General features: G+C 55.7%; 1 protein-coding gene across 1 annotated transcript; it reads left to right on the plus strand.

The window, feature by feature from the left end:
* The first annotated feature begins 4624 nt into the window (after positions 1 to 4624).
* DENND2D (DENN domain containing 2D) lies at positions 4625 to 16303 on the plus strand. Its single transcript, XM_066565286.1, has 12 exons — positions 4625 to 4751; positions 7873 to 8057; positions 8589 to 8701; positions 8832 to 8901; positions 10009 to 10086; positions 10177 to 10317; positions 12221 to 12369; positions 12490 to 12667; positions 13128 to 13169; positions 13793 to 13883; positions 14266 to 14505; positions 15773 to 16303. Exons 1-12 carry the CDS (start codon positions 4697 to 4699, stop codon positions 15832 to 15834), a joined length of 1404 nt encoding a protein of 467 aa, XP_066421383.1. The 5' UTR covers positions 4625 to 4696; the 3' UTR covers positions 15835 to 16303.
* Positions 16304 to 16525: the final 222 nt, after the last annotated feature.

Below are 16525 nucleotides of genomic sequence, written 5' to 3' on the forward strand. Positions count from 1 at the left end.
CAAGCTCAGCTGAGGGCTCATTCAGCCTGTGAGACAAAAAGAAGGGAGAAGCCCTTGAAACTGAGCAGGAAAAGGGGCATCAAGTACCTGGGAGCCCCAACTAGGGGCATTCCAATGGAAAATCACCACAGGCTCTGCATCCTGCAGGAGATTGACCCCTGAAACACCTTCCCAAGGACAAATTATCCTGGAGATGGCATTTTAACCCGGGATAAATCACTGGGTCATCACAGGAGGTCCTAGGGAAATCCCAGGCTACACCTGAGAGTTCTGTGGCTCGACCCTTTCCAAGCCATTTTTTAGTTTAGATGCAGCTGTCTGTGTTGAGAATGCCATGGAAGAAACCACTTCATCCAGAGCAGCATTCCATCAAAGTTCGGGAGGAATGTGGGACTGAAACCCCAACTGCTGCTGTTCTTCCATCCATGCTGTTTGAGTGAACACCCTGATTTATTTCAGGTTTGGAGCTCCTGTCACTGAATTCGCAAAAAGATTTGTGTTGGTCACAGGTCATTCCTGTTTGTATCAGGGAGAGCAGAAAAAGTTGCTTGTCAGAAGGACATTGCCAGTTGAGCTCCTGTTCCTTGTGGAAATATTACAGAATAAAAAGCTGCCAAGGTCAAGTGCAACAGGAACACAGGCTGATATTAAAAATAATGTTCCTGCTTATTGGCATTGTGGGACAGCTCCCACCTGTGATGCTGTATGGAACTGTCCTCAGGGCGCAGGCAAAATAATTCAGCAACAGCAGCACAGAGCTGTGTCAGGGCAGGCTCAGGCTGGGTATCAGGGAAAGGTTCTTCCCCCAGAGGGTGCTGGCACTGCCCAGGCTCCCCAGGGAATGGGCACAGCCCCGAGGCTGCCAGAGCTCCAGGAGTGTTTGGACAATGCCCTCAGGCACCAGGTAGGATTGTTGGGGGGGTCTGTGCAGGGCAGGGGTTGGATGGATGGTCCCTGAGAGTGCCTCCCAGCTCAGGGGCTCCTGTGATTCTGTGATCTGTGGTTTCCCATGTGCCAACAGCAATGCCAGCCCAGCTGGAAGCCTGTAAGCTGAGATGTCCCCTGGCCAGAAAACAGCCTTGGAGCACTTGCCCTGCACTGTATTTGCAGAGGGGCTGCAGCCCAGCATGAACCTAACCGGCCCACCCAGCACTGCACAAGCCTTTCTGCCCATCACCATGTCCATGAAATCCCAAAGGTGGATTGAAATATTTGGGGTTAAAACCATGAGGTGCAAGGAAAAGTGGCCAGACTGTCTTTGTTTTCCAGTGCCTGGGAGCTTTGGAGCCTCCACTGCAACCACCATGGAAAAATTGGGCCCAAATCTTTTTCCATGCAAAAATGGGCCATTTTTGGGTGTGTGACTTTCACATGGGGTTCTCTGCACCCCAGCAATTAGAACATGGAGGGCTTTGGGCAGATAAAGGATGTGCCTTATTAAGAAATTGTGATTTTGGTGTACCATGAGGGCTGACATCTCTTTTCCTTGCCTAGTCTGGGTCTGCTATGCACCTGGTTGTGGCTCAAAGTGAGTCCAGCTGAGCCCCCAGCAGGTCCCTCTGCACCCACAGGGAAGAGGAGCTGGCAGAGGATGCTCCATGGCTTCCTGTTTTGGGGTTCTGGAAGGGACCATGGAGCATGGATCAGGGCAGAGAGCTAAGCATCAGTGGTAGGAGCAGTGCAAACAAGAGTGTGCTGAACCCACACATCCTCAGCCCGAGCACAAACGTCCCGGGAGCCAGAAAACCAGGGGGGGAAAGTCCCTCCAGTGAAGGTCACCTCTCCCAGAGAGTTTTCTTTGCTCTAATGCCGCCATCCAGTGGGAGAAATTCCCTGGCATGGAAAGGCTGGAAAAGAGGGCATTGGGTTCCCCACCATCCTCGGTGGCCTCCCTGCCGGCGATGCTGCGGCTGCACTCCACCCTCCGGTTCTAAGCCCCGATCCCAGCCTGGGTGCCAAGTGGGAGCAGCGCGGCCGCCCCGGAGCTCCTGCGGCACCCAGCGAGGGGATGGGGAAGGAGGGAGGATGCCCTGGGCTCAGGCGAGGGCTGCAAGCCCAGAGAAGGAGGAGGAAGCTGAGGTGCAAGCAGGGTCCCTGCAGCGATGAGGCCACGCCAGGGCGGTGCGGGCACCTCCCAGCGCTCCCGTCCCGCTCCGGCGGGGTATTTGCAGTCTGAGCACACCGTGCCTGCAGAAAGCCGAATTCCAGCGCGTATTCAGCAGCACCGGGACTTCAAGGAGGGAAAAGCAGCCAAACACAAAACTCTCTGGGGTTGATCAGGGAAGCGAAATGGCTTTGGCAGCGGCGGAAGAGCAGCGCGACGGCGAGCGGGGGAAGCGCGGTGGCTCCAGGATCCCACAATGCGCCCGTTTGTTGTCCCCATGGGCGGCCGGATTCCCGCAGAAAGGAGCTTTCAGTGGGAATATTCAAAAGTTCAACCTCTCTCAGCAACGCAAGGTTTGCTGGATTGTGCAATGGCACAAAGGGACAGTGTTTCCTCAGGAGCGGGAGGTTCTGCGGCTGGAACGCGGCTTTCACTCCCGCCTGAGCGGAATCGCGGCGTTATCGAGGCGGGATCTCAGTCAGAGACTTGCCTTAAAGGGAGAAAGCAGGAAAAAAAATTCTGCTTATGGGTATAAAATGAAAGCATTTCGGGGGTTTTCTTCTGGCTGAAAGCAGCAGCTGTTTTCCTAAGGTGGCGCCAGTTTCCAGGAAGCAGGCGTATTTCTCCAAAATCGAGGGGAAACCCCCTAACTTTTTCTTTTCCCTTTGTGCCAAGAGGGAATTTGTCCTGGGAACAAGCCCTGTGCACAAACAAACACACTGTCCTCTCCTCCGAGAAGCACAAATGCTTTCCCACCCACTCAAAATTAGCCAGAAAAATGACTCCTGGACCAGCAATTCCCTGATAAGCTCAATGAGGAGGCAGCATCCTGGTTGAATCAGAGGCACGTGTCCCGGTGGGGATGAATTTTGGAAGCATCCACCACCTCTGCAAGCTGGTGAAGGCCATTCCTGGCGGCTGCAAACCCATCCTCAAGCTCCAGCCCACACTCGGCAGAGGAAGAGGAGATGTTGCAAAATAAAAGAGATGAGGACATTTGGTGTAGGGAATCTGCTCTACAGCCACAAACGGCCTCACGCCAGCACTGGGGCTGAGAACTGTGCACAGCTCGTCACACCTGCAGTCTGATAACCCATAGCTGTGCCCAAGGTCCCTCTGCATGTTTAATTAAGATCATAGAAGATATTCATTACTTCAATTTTTGGATCAGAGAATTGTTTGGTTTGGAACGGATCTTAGTTACTGCATAAGGACTACCCAAAAACAGCAGAGGAAATACAGATGGATAGGCTGAGAATGGGAAACCAGGATTTTTCTTTTAAAGATATCATTGTTTTTTAAGGGACTTTCCCTGTTGGTGTGTGCAGAGCAGTGAAACCACCCAGCAAAGCCAAGCAGCTCCACAGTGTCCCGGCATGCCCAAGACAGGGAAACCCCCGGATCGCAGCACCAGGACACTGCTCTTCCTTCCTGCAATGAATGCAGAAGGCAACTGGCCTCAGCCCCAGACCTGGACACAGCACCTCTCAGTACCTCTGGGAGGGAGGATAAATCTCTGACCAGTGAGGAAACGCCAGCCCAAGGTAAAGCACACCCCAGCTGCCATGCCTGAGTGGTCAGGACGAGCTCGCAGCCCACGGCAGGGGATTAAAGCATGGTGGAGTCACCGGAGCGGGTGATGGGCTGGCTGCAGAGTGAGAGACACCAAACATCTGTACCCTGGAGACACATCTGAGACACATCTGTACACTGGAGGGGTCAGTGCCATCTCCGACCCCGCAGAGGCTGCGCTGGGCACTGGTCCTGGCACTGGTGGGGCCCCAGAGAAAAAAGGGCTTGGAGGAGGCCGGGAGGCAGGAGCAGGGTTTGGGCAATGCTGTAGCACTGGGGAATGAGTGTTCTGTCCTCTGTGATGCAGGGCAAACCTTGTTCCAGGTGTCCATGCCCCGATTCCCACCCTGTGCCCCAGCCTAGGCCGGCTCCCCACTAGAATGGCCGGCCCCGTTTGAGGGGATGCTCAGCTCCTTCTGTGTCCGGTGCTCCGGGTGTCCCCAAGCCCGATTCTCCTGGATGTCCCATGTCTGGCTCCTCCTGGCATCCTTATAACTGGGGTGTTCCCAGCTCCCCCATTCCCGCTGCCTCCACGGCCATCGTGCCTGCTCAGACACAGATCCCAGTGCTGCCTGTACCCCTGTGCCCGGCGCTCCTGCTCTTCCCGAGGCTCCCAGGACCCCTGCATCCAGGTTCCTCCCAGGACCTCCGTGCCAGGCGCTCCCGACTCGTCCTCCCCAAGGACTCTCATTCTCAGTTCTTCCCTTACCCCCATGTCCCGTACTCCCGGATCCTCCTGACATCCTCGGCTCCCTGCTCCCCTCATTCCCGATGCTCCCGGGCCCCCATGCCCGTTTCTCCCGGTTTCCCGGACTACCCCGTCCCCAGTGCCCGCTCTCCCCGGACGAGTCTCCCGTGCCCGACCGGTGCCAGGTGTTGCCCTGTTCCCCGCTCCTCCTCCTCTCCGCCCCGTGCCGTCCCTCCTCCCCCGGCAAAGCGAAAGCGCGGCGGGCGGAAGCCGAGCCCTCCGCGCCGGGCCGGGCCGGGCCGGGGCTGCACCGGGACCGCGCCGGGGCCACCATGGCTTCCATTGGCAACTTCTTGCGACGGAGCCTGCGGCGCGCCGGCCGCAGAGGTGAGGGGCGGGAAGGGCTCCGGGAGGTGCCGGTGCCGGTGCCGGTGTCGGTGTCAGGACAGGTCCATCCCCGGTGCCGCGGCTGCGGGAGCCGACGGCTGCCGGCGGAGCGGGGACGGTCCCGGGCAGCGCCGGGGGAAGGGCGGCAGCGGCTCGGTCCCTCCAGCCCTGCCCGTTCGCTCCCCACCCCACGGAGCACAGCTCGGGCCGGCTGCCTCGGGACTCGCCGCATCTCTTGCTCCGTTCTCGGGGGTTCAGCCCATCCCGAGAGCTTCACCCCATCTCCCGGGAACCCACCCCTTCCCAGCTGAGCCCACCCCAGCCAGCCACAGGGATCCCCAGCCCCACAGATCCCCTGTCTCCCCACATCCCCGCTGAACGGGGATCGCAGGGCATGCCGTGGCATCTGGGACAGCCGTGAGGGGGACCCACGAGGGAAACGGTGCCCCTCAGGACAGCTGGGTGTTGCAGAGCCTTCAGAAGGCGCTGCAGAAATTGGTCCTTTGGGATTTGTGATCTTTTCCGAGATACCGAAAGGATCATCAGAGTTTTCTGGTTGCCGTATCTCAAGGCAGAACAAAGCAGGTTGGAGCAATCCATGGATTGGGGGGGGTGTACTGCGCTCCCTTCCCCGTCTGTTTTGTGCTGGCTCCGGCTCCGCAAGACTCGGTGCTGCCCGAGGTTCGCTAAGCCAAAGCCGTTTCCTCTCCGCTGGGGCGGGTGGGCAGCTGGGCGACACGGGAGGCTGAGCTCCCCCGCAAACCAGGTCGGGAAACCTTGGCACACCAGAGGTCGGGAGTTTTCTGGGAGGAAAGAAACCGGTTGTGCCACAGGCAGAGCGGGGCTGAGCGCAGCCCTCGGCGATAAGGAAAGCCCACGGCAGCCTTTGCCCTCTCCGTGCCCGGTGGATGGAAGGTGAAGATCCACGTCACCGGCAGCCACTTTCCATCCGGGAGTTGCGAGAGCACCCCTGGCCACCCGCCTCCTTCCCTTCCTCGCAGGGGATACTCCCACCCACTGCTGGGGGGCTGGGGGTGCTCCCCGAATCTTCCTGACACGGGCTATGGGAGAGTCATTGGCTCTTGTGACCCTGGCTTACGTTCCCGGGAGACACTGTGAGCCCTGCCGCTCTGAGACAGCGCAGGGATCTCTGATGCCACATTCAGCCTGCCTCACAGTTCACTCCTTACATCCCTGGAGCTCATCTTCCAGCCCAGGGATGGGAGTTGAGGTCTTGGAGGGATTTAGGCTCTGCCAGTGAGGGCTTTGCAGCCAGACCTGGCACTGCTGGGGGATCCACACTTCCACGTGAGAGAGGCAGAGTTGTAGCCTGGCAAGGCCAGGCTCTCCAGAGCAGCAGGTTTGGCTTGTTTGCTTCTAAACCCCATGGACAAAATGCAAATGCAGTCCTTGCTGAAGAGCAGATCTGTCCTTCTATGAAATCAGAATGAGACTGGATTGGCAGGAGTTAACTGCACTTTCATCTTGCCCTGGTGATGGGAAAACAGCCAATGCCAGTGTCCAGCGTGGATGGGGGACACCAGCAGCCCTCCCATGACACAGCCTTCTTCCCTGGGGTCCCCCCAACAAGAACCCCCTGCCTGGGCCACAGCTGGGAGCAGACCAAAGCCATTGCTGGAGCACCCCAAGGAAGAGCAGGAGAAGCAATGCACATCTTGTGAACGTTTTTCCTGGCCTGGAGCACCTCATTGGGCAGGTCCAGGATGATCCCCAATGAGGATAAACCAGAGGAATCCTCAGCCAGGTCTCATCCTTCACCTGCTGCAGAGGGTCCCCTTCGGGATGAATTTCACCTTGCCAAAGGGGAAGGATTTTGTATGTGGAGGTGGGGCAGCCCCAGGGTGCACAAAGGGGTGGCTTTGAGCATCCCCTCACCCCAAGATGGGAAAGGAATTTCTGGTCCCTGGGAAGGAACATCCTGTGATGGGACCATGAGCGTCACCTCCTCCTATGAGCCTTCTGTTCCCATCAGCTCCCAGTGACCTGGAACAAAGGCTGGAGAGGTGATTCCAGACTAAAGGAGGCAGCTCTGGAGCTGGAGGGACATGTGGGCAGGATGTCCACCAGCACTGCTTTTGGAGGAGGATGCCATACATGGAGAAGGATAATGGCAATAGCTGATCACAGCCATGCCTTGCCCTAACCAGCTGTGGCACAACTAGAAGAGCTCAGGGACAAACTCTGGGGTCTGGGGACAAACTGCAAGAGCCAGTAATCTCATCCAGCCACAAATTTATTTTCCTTGATGTTCCTAAAAAAGCAGCTCAACTTTTCTGCTCCAGCTCCCCACCATAATCAGAGATGGGGCAGTTTCTGTACCAAGAACAAGGAAACAAGGTATAAAGGGAGGCAGAAGTGGCCTCTGGTAGAGGGAAGAGCTGTGGCCTGGCCTGGCTGCAGCCTCTGTCCAGCATTCAACTCCTTTCCAGTCCTCGGATCTCACTGTCCCACTGTGGTCATCCCAGGGCCCTTGGAGATGCTGGATGGGGCTCTTTTCCCTCCTATTCCTGGTTGTTCAGGGTGTGCCTGCTGATGCTTCCCAGCTGCCCTCCCCAACCAGCCCAACAAGAACTGGGGTGTAATCTCCAGGAACTGCTTTGCTTTAGTTTAGGGAAAACCCTCCAGTAGCTCATTTGCAATCAGCAGTTCCCAGGACACCTGGCAGGGAGAGGCTGGGATTCATCTGACTGGAGCTTTAGGAGGTGCTCAAACAAGATCTGGGCTGTTTACTTGTTGCTGCTTACTTCTCCTAAGAGAATTAAATTAACTGCTATAAACACATTCCCACACCTCCCTGCCGATGCTTAATGCAGAGCCCATCTGCTCTCCTCATTCCTTGTGTCTGCTTTGTTCTGGGCATCCTTCTGCCCTCACTGGGCTGGGGCAAAGGAAGGCTGGAGGTGTCAGGATTTTCCCTAAAAGACTCATAAAAACCATTTCTCTTTCCTTTTCATGTCCCCATTTTTGGGGGCCAAAAGTCCTGGGCACCAGGACCTGGTTCCCTTCAGCCAGTTCACATGTAACTCTGCAACTCCTCCCTTGCCCTCAGACCTTTCATTGCACTCTGATCAGATTTTTTTTGGGATCTTTTTGGCTTCAGAAGGAAAAGATGGGGCCTCTGCTGCAGAAAACACCCCCCCACAGGTACCACAGGGGAAGCAGGGGGAGCGGAGCTCAGTCTTCTACTCTGCTGGACAGTTCTTCTTTGAGTACCTGGTGGTGGTGTCACTGAAGAAGATGCCAGATGGACGTTATGAACCCAAGATAACCTACCAATTCCCAAAGGTATTTAGTCCTGTGTTTCTGATAAGATTAGTTTTTCCACATTTAGAGGAGAAAGGGGTGTTGTTCCTTCCCCATCATTAAAGCTATGGAAGAAGAAAGGTGCCCCATGCTCTTGAGTCACAGTCTCAGACCCCAGGGCTTTGCCTGCCCTGGGTTGGGGTTGCTGGGACCATCTGTCCCTCCCCATGATCCCAGCCCAGGGCCACACACCCCAGGAGGAAACTCCAGGGGCTCTCCCTGGCCTCCTGTCCCAAAAAGGGAGACCACAGTGGGGAAATCACATCTCAGGGAGGTGGCACAGGAAGGGATCCCATTTGCAGAGGGTCCCTCTGCTTTGCCTCACTGTCCATGGGGTGAAAGTCAAAATTTGGATTTTTGGGAGGTGCTTGTCCAGACATGAGCAGGCCCCTTCTGCATCATTCAGAGGCAGGGGTCGCTTTGGGACAGACCTCATTCCACTGAATCCCACCCCATTCCTGGTGACAATGGGGACCCTCCATCTCCCTGACTCTTGGCATCACTTCCATCCAGCGTGAGAACTTGCTGAAGGGCCAGAAGGAGGAGGAGGAACGTCTCCTTCAAGCCATCCCCCTCTTCTGCTTCCCCGACGGCAACAACTGGGCACCTATCACTGAGTTCACCAGGTACCTGCCCCACTGCAGGGTCTGGGCTGGGGTCCCCACCCCTGTTGGACTCCTGAGGGCTGGAAGGAGCAGCCCAGCCCAGCCCAGTCCATCCCAGCTCATCCCAGCGCCACGTTTTCTCTCCTTGCAGTGAAACCTTTTCCTTTGTCCTGACAAACGTGGATGGCAGCAGGAAGATTGGCTACTGCAGGCGGCTGCTGGTGAGCCCTCCCCTCCCCTCACCCGCTGGGGGTGTCACTGTCCCCCCCCCACGGGGGGACATGTCACCTCCCGCCAGGCCCAGAGTTCAGCTCCTCAGAAAGCCACCGCCCTTGACCACAGTGATGAGGAGCAGCAAGAGGGGACCCAGAGGGGTTTTTAAAGCTCTCTGCTGAGGCATAACTCAGATGTTGGATGGAGGAAACAATGAGTGTTCACAAAGCCTGTGGATGTGGCACCTGGGGATACGGTTTAGGGGTGGATATGGTGGTGCTGGGCTGCTTTTGGACTTGGAGATCTTGGAGGGCTTTTCCAAACTTAACAGTTCTGTGATTCCCCACTGGCTTCCACAGCTTCCCTGGCTCCTTTCCCATGTCTGCAGTGGTCAGGATGGCTGCAAATCCCACTTGGGATCAGGATGGGAATGTCAGTGCAGCCGTCTAGGTACCAAGGAGCTAGGAGCCCTCAGCCCCATCCCCAAAAGCTGCATGTGAGCAGTGGCTGTTTCTCAACTCATGGGTTGACCAGCTCAGGGGCTCTGAGATGCAATGGTCTTCCCTGGCTGCTGCTTTGAACAGGAACATAAGTCCAGGAGGACATCCCTGTGCCACAGCCTGGGCAACAGCTGGATCCACCACACCTTCATCCTGGTGCACCTTCCCATTTCAGCATCCAGGGATGAGCTCAGGCTGTTGGAACTGGATGTCTGGAGGGCTGAAAAGAGCAAACAGACACAGGATAATCCAACTGGAAAGGAAAAAAAAACCCAAAGAACTCATCCCAGTGGCCCCTGTTGCAGCAGGAGGCAGGATTAACCCCAAGGATGGTGGGGCAGGGTGTCTTGGAGAATGTGTGCCTGGGTGTGAGGACAGTTTGTAAATATGCCAAAGGACTTTGCACCAAAATAATTAACAGCTTAGGCACCCAAATCACCTTCTCTGGGCACCCCCTGCTTTTCCAGCATCAGCTCCATCACTGGCCTAGGCCATAGCTTTGAAAATCTCCCAGTGAGTGACTGGGAACTTGAGGGGAGCAAGTGAGGATCCCTTTTGGAGAGTTTGGTGCAGGGGGCTGGGAGATGCTCAAATCCTTTTCCCACTCTCTTCCAGCCATCCGGGCGTGGTGTCCGACTCCCCGAGGTTTTCTGCATCATCAGCTGCCTGGGCTGCTTTGGGCTCTTCTCCAAGGTAGGGATGTAGTGGCTCTGGCCCAGTGGTGGCCCTGGCAACTGCTCCTTTATCTGCTGGGGATTTCCAGCTCACGTCTTTCTCACCCAGATCCTGGACGAGGTGGAGAAGAGGCGCCAGATCTCCATGGCAGTGATCTACCCCTTCATGCAGGGCCTGCGGGAATCGCCCTTCCCCGCCCCAGGGAAAACTGTCACCATCAAAAGCTTCATCCCCGAGTCAGGCACAGAGGTTGGTGGGGGACCCGGGGGCACCTCCTGGTCTACACCTGGGAGCATCCTCCAGCCCTGCAGCACCCAGGGGTGCTGACCACAGCAGGGCAGGGTGGGTCAGGCTGCCAGGGGCCTCATTGCTTGGGAAGATGGGAGTTACCTCTCTCCTGATCCAGGAAGAGAGCAGTGAGGATGAGGATGGAGCCCATCCCCCTTTGCAACCTCTGCAGCTCCCCCAGCCTGAAGCTGGAACTGCTGCACAAAAACCTCTCCATATACTGTGTTGGGACTTGCCTTGCTCTGATGCCAGAGCAGGATGTTGTGCCAGGGGCTGGGAGCTGCTCCTGAGCCAGCGCCTGCTCCTCGGGCAGGTTGGGGAGCACAGTGGTGCCAGGGCTGTCTTGGGCTGCAAATTTCTTCCCAAAAGAGGTGGTCAGGCACTGGCACCGCCTGTCCAGCACAGTGGTGGAATCACCATCCCTAGAAGTGTTCAAAACACACGTGAATGTGGCACTTGGGCATGGGGTTGGTGGTGAACATGGAGTTCATGATCTTAGAGGGCTCTTAGAGGGCTTTTCCAGCCCTGATGATTCCATGATTGCATGATTATACCCTTCTCCATACCACTCTACTCAACTCCCAGTCTTGATTCCTGCCTGGTTTAGCCCCCAGGCAGGTGCAGGTGTGTGACAAGCCCAGTCTTCTCATGTAGAGAAAAGATCTGATCCAGGCATGGATGAGATGATCTCATTGCACCCACACACAGCCCAGACTCGCACAGCAGAGCTTTTTAATTTGCTTTTTCTTTTCTTGTGGCAAAGCCAAACTGGAAAAATAGGTAAAATCCACTCTGGCACTGGGCAAAATTCCTCAATACTGAGCATCCTGTGGATGGGCCAGGGAAGGCCTGAAAGCAGGATCCCTGCTCTCTAGAGCAATTTAGCAGCTGGTGATCTACGCGATTTCTTAATCCAGGGAGCTTGTGCAAGACTTTGCAGGTTGCTCAATGCTCTGTCCCAGGGCCATGGTTGGAAGCACAGCCTGGGCTGCCAGAGGGAGGAGGAATGAGGATGTTCTTCGAAAGAGCTGCACTCTGGGGCTCTGGGCAGGGTCTGGAGCAAGGAGATCACTGAGACCAGGAAAGGAGGGGAAATAAATTCTGGGTACCGCATGGGCTGAGGGGGGAATGGGGCAGGATTTGTGATGGAAAGGGGCTGTGGAGCCTAGCCAAGCCTGATGCTGCTGGCTGGGAAGATGCTGCTTTGGTGGGAAAGCATGTGGAGAAGGGGATTTTCATCCTGAAGGATGGGGAGAAGGGCCAGGACTGTGTCATGAGCTGCACAGTCCTGTTAACCCTTCAGTACTCACCAGGTCTGGCTGCCATGGGGATTGATGGAATTGGGAGGCTCGTGGGCAAATGCAGCTGAGTAGCCAGCCTGCCTGCAAACATCTATTAGGTTCCTCACTTTTGGGGCATCTTAGCCAGGAATTGCCAGGGTGACCCTGCAGAGAGACTGTAGAGGAAGGTTTTGTGGCATTTGTAGGAGTCATGCCCTCCCCACTCCTCCCTTTCCTGGCAGCTCACAGATGACCTCTCAGACACTGAGATGGGACATGTCCCTGCCACCCTCTGCCAGGGACTTGGGAGCACTGGAGAAAAGAGGCATTTGGGTTAAAAATCCAGTGCCCAAATAAAGAGCCCCACAGTGCTCATCACTGATGGCTTCCCTGAGCTCTCAGTGCTGCACAGGCTGAATCTCCTGGCAGGGTGAAATGGAGTTTTGTTCCTTCTACATGGACACGGTGCAGATGCTGCCACACTGGGTCATGAATTGCTGCCAAATCACCTTCTCAGGAGGCCAGGGCAGGACGGGGGAGTATTGCCCCTCCTAAGCTGGGGTTCCATGGCTCTTCCTTGGCAGCTCATTGAGCTCACACGGCCTGTGGATGCCCACCTGGAGCACGTGGAGTTCCAGGCTCTGCTCCAGCGACTCAGCCCTCACCTCATCCTGCACATCTTCGCCTCTGCCATGTTGGAGCGACGGCTCATCTTCCTGGCTGAGGAGCTGAGGTGGGTCCTGATCTCTTGGTTATAAAAATGCCCTTGAAGTGGCACAGGGCACAGCAGAGCTGGAGGTGGGATGTTCCCTCCTCCCTGCCATGGTATCACTGCTGGCTGCCTGTCCCACAGTGTCCTGTCCCAGTGTATCCACGCCGTGGCTGCTCTCCTGTACCCCTTCACCTGGGCTCACACCTACATCCCCGTGCTCCCCGAGTGCCTGCTGGACACCGTGTGCTGCCCCACACCCTTCATGGTCGGCATCCAGATGCGGCACCTGCAGCGGGTCCTGGAGCAGCCAATGGAGGAGGTATTTCATCTGGAGGGGAGGGCAGCTGGGTGGAGCCATCAGTTCATCCATGTCCCCAGGTCTGGCTTGGCCCTGGGGCTCTGATTGTGCCCTTTTCCTATCCAGGGAGGCTGGAAATGAGGGTGTCCTCCATGTCCCCTCCTGTTGGCACTTGGGGTGTTACCTCCACATTCTCCTGGGAGCTGCCCTGCCCCTGTGCTCCAGGAGCTGCTTTTGGGGAAATCCCAGTCTTGAAGCAGAGGAAAGCTCTGTGGGGACAAGCCACCAAACCTGCAGCAAAAATTGTCCTTGTGGGAAATGCCCTGATCCCCCTTGCCCAGGTCCCTCCTGCAGACAGGGGCTGATCCCTCTCCTGCCACCATCACGGGCTGGTGACACACCAGTCCCATCCCAAAATGGGTGGGAGGAAGCCCAGGTGCCTTGGCAGGGCTAAACCCGCTCACTCCCTGCTCTCTTTCAGGCTCTCATAGTTGATCTCTGTGAAGGGAAGATCATCCGGGCGGTAGGTCCTCCCTGCATGGGTGTGGGGCTGGGGGCGGCCAAGATAACCCCCCCAGGAAGGGTCTTTTCTCCTTTGTGTCAGCTACCTGGCAGCTTCCACATTTTTAAATGGCTTTAAACTGCCAGAGGGCAGGGTTAGATGGGATTTTGGGAAGGAATTCTTCCCTGTGAAGGTGGTGAAGCCCTTGCCCAGATTGCCCACAGAAGCTGTGGCTGCCCCTGGATCCCTGAAAGTGTCCAGGGCTAAGCTGGCTAGAGCTTGGAGCAATGTAGTCTAGTGGAAAATGTCCCTGCCCATGGCAGAGGGTGGAATGGGATGAGCTTTAAGGTCCTTTCTAACCCAAACCTCTCTGGGATTTTGTGGTCCCATGATTTTGGGGGCAGAGCCATCTTCAGTGGCACCCTCCCAGGGGGAACATCCCAAGTGGGGATGTCTACAGCCACTGCCCCTGGCCTTTGAGCCAGAACAGCAGGGTCCATGCACTGGATATCCCACACCCACATCTCTGCAGAACATTGTGATGATGATTAATTAATGAGCTTTGAAAGCCCCTCTGATGGCCTGCACCAACCCATGGCTGAGTTGGATTCTCTCCAGTGCTTCACAGCCTCATTGCCTTCCAGGTGGGGGATGAGGAGGAGATCCTGCCTGGAAAGCTGCAGAACGAGATGCTGATATCTCTGAACAGGCACAACAACAACAACAACGTGCACAGTAAGGATGTCTGTGATGGTAAAAGAGCCCTGATCTAGAGACTTCAGCCAAGGGATCTTCCTAAAGTCACCTGGTCTGGGATGTTTCTGCCCCTATTTCCAGGGGTAATCCCTTGGGTTTTCCTCTGTCCTTTTAAACATGAGAGCAGGAACAGATAATTCTGCTGGAAAAATGGATTTTTGCTAATATTTAGAACATTAAGATGCTGCCACCCTGGAAAGCCAGGGTTCCCTCAGCAAAATTAGTCTGATCCTTGATTAGTGGCAGAGGAAGGCTCTAAGCAAGTAACTCCTGGGGATGCAGACACAGGCCAGGTTAACAGAAGGCCATGCTGTGTGTTCAGAGGTCTCATCCCCACCTCTCGTGCTCTGTGTCCCCTCAGCCTCGGAGCAGGTGAACGCCCTGGTGTCAGAGGCCTTCGTGCAGTTCTTTGTGCGCCTGGTGGGGCACTACGGCTCCCACATCAAGTGGGGCAGGAGTGGCTCTGGCAGCTTCCAGGAACGAAACTTCTGCAAGGCCATCGCCTCCAAGAGCTGCCGCCGGCTCCTGAAGAAGTTTGTGAAGACAAACATGTTTTCCCTATTTATTGAGGAAGCGGAGAAGAGCAGGATCCCCCAGGAAGGTAATGGTCCCATTTCTCATCCCTCCCCTGTCGGGTGGGCTCTGTGGAACCCTGGGCTGGTTGGTTTAGGGGCAGAGATGCCTTGTGCCTGGTGAGGGGTGGGATGCAGCCTGAGCTGAGGGTGCTCAGGGCACTGAGCAGATCCTGTTTGCTCTCAATGGCCTCATTTCTCCCTACCTGTCAAGCAAAAAAAAATCCTCATTTGTGACTCTCCATCCCTGGAAGTGTCTAAGACTACTTTGGATGGGGCTTGGAGCAAACTGACCTAGTGGAAGGTGTCTCTGCCCGGGGCAGAGTTTGAAACTGGATTACCCTTCCAACTCAAACCAGCGTGGGATTCTGGACTCTACAATTCATTTTAGATCTTGTCACTCACCTGGAGCTGGGGCTGGCTCACTGAGAGCTCTGTGTTGAGGCAAACAAGTGGCAGCAGCACCAACATTTGGCTTGGGCACAGCAGCAACTGCCAGGAGCCTGACTCAGCTCAGCCCCTAACTCCGTGGCAGCAGGGCTGGTCCTTCCCCCTTCCCAGGGATTTACAGGGCACAGGGCAGAGCTGAGCCTCCTCCCAGCCTGGCACACGGACAAATGGGCAGTGGAGGTGGAGCAAACCACCCAAAAACTATATTTCTGGATGGAGACATCCTGGGCTGGGATCTTCCACCCCACCTGGGGGACTCCTGCTGGTACTGCCTCAGGTGCTGCTTCTCTGCCCTTTTATGTCAGACCTTATGGGGCAAACCTGGGAGAAATAGAGGGACAGCACAGTGCCTGTTTTCTTATTGTATTCCTAGTCTACATCACCATTCTGGTGTTTTGCTGGGTCTGCTGCTTTCTCCCTTCCTTGCTGGTGGGAAACACAAAACTGAACAGGAGTGAACACATGGGTTAAAACCTCTGGCTAACCCAGCATAATAAAGCCTATTTTGGGTGAGAGAGATGGGTGGCATTGCAACCACCCCCATTTCATAGACTTACAGAATCCCAAAATTCCAACCAACTGGGTTGGAGGGACCTTTAAAGGGCATCTTGTCCCACCCCCCCGCCATGGGCAGGGACACCTTCCACAATCCCAGGTTGCTCCAAGCTCCATCCAACCTGCCTTGGGCACTTCATTTCCACATTGGCCCCAGGTCCTCTGTGGGTGCAGGTGTCCGTAATGCAGGATGGCTTGGGACACAAACACTTCCCAGGATTCAGGCTGGGCAGCCTTGTATCCCCCATTCCAAACACCAGCACCTCACCCATGACCTTTTTTCCTCCACAGCATATTTCCAGAAGAAAATAATAGAGTACCATGAACAGAAGAAGCACAGAAGGGACTCCTGAAGTCCAGAGTGGGAGAAGGGGAGCAGGACTGGGATTGACACATCCCTGCCAGCAGCACCACACTGGACTCTGTTCCTGCCCACCTGGGACTCCTGAGCTGTCTGGGCAGCACTGAGCACCCTTTCTTTCTCAGGGCATCATTGCACTGGAAAACTCTTTGCACAGAACCAGCGCCAGGCTGGGATTTCCTTCCCACTCTTGGTCGCTCCAGGGACAGACTGTGACTCCCAGTGCTTGGCCCTGCACAGTTCTTGTCCCCCCAACATCTCACACAGAGCGAGGGCAGCCAGGGCTGGCTGCAGGACAGCAGGGGTTTGGAGTAATTATTAGAAGGGAGAAAAAAAAGGGATGAGTAGGAAATAGTGTTACTTCTCATTAAAACAAACCAGGGGTTTGCAAATAAGGAACATCCCATTCATTGCACAGTTCCTGAGGGTTTGTTATTAACAACCGGTTTATATTGTTTTAATTTATATTGTTTTATTAAGCCATTGTTGAACACCAGCAGGAGCAGGTGGTGGGGAGGGGGGGGATGGTGTTAGTGGTTTCCTTTCTTGCAGCTGCTGCATCACTGGTGCCACATAGAGCCAAGTCTGGCTTTCCAAGGAAACAAAAATACTCATTTCCAGCAGGTTATTTATTTGTGCTGGAGCAAACTGTGAAGGCCACATGGCTGTGGGGTGTCAAGGGG

This window comes from Molothrus aeneus, chromosome 24 (genome assembly GCF_037042795.1).
Source record: "Molothrus aeneus isolate 106 chromosome 24, BPBGC_Maene_1.0, whole genome shotgun sequence".
NCBI lineage: Eukaryota > Metazoa > Chordata > Aves > Passeriformes > Icteridae > Molothrus > Molothrus aeneus.

What these genes read in the sequence shown, in the direction of transcription:
- DENND2D (XM_066565286.1), top strand. Translation starts at nt 4,697, where the DNA reads ATGGCTTCCATTGGCAACTTCTTGCGACGGAGCCTGCGGCGCGCCGGC. An exon ending in TTCCTGGCTGAGGAGCTGAG is followed by an intron (nt 12,370 to 12,489) that starts GTGGGTCCTGAT and finishes CCTGTCCCACAG; the next exon opens with TGTCCTGTCCCAGTGTATCC. An exon ending in TGGAGCAGCCAATGGAGGAG is followed by an intron (nt 12,668 to 13,127) that starts GTATTTCATCTG and finishes GCTCTCTTTCAG; the next exon opens with GCTCTCATAGTTGATCTCTG.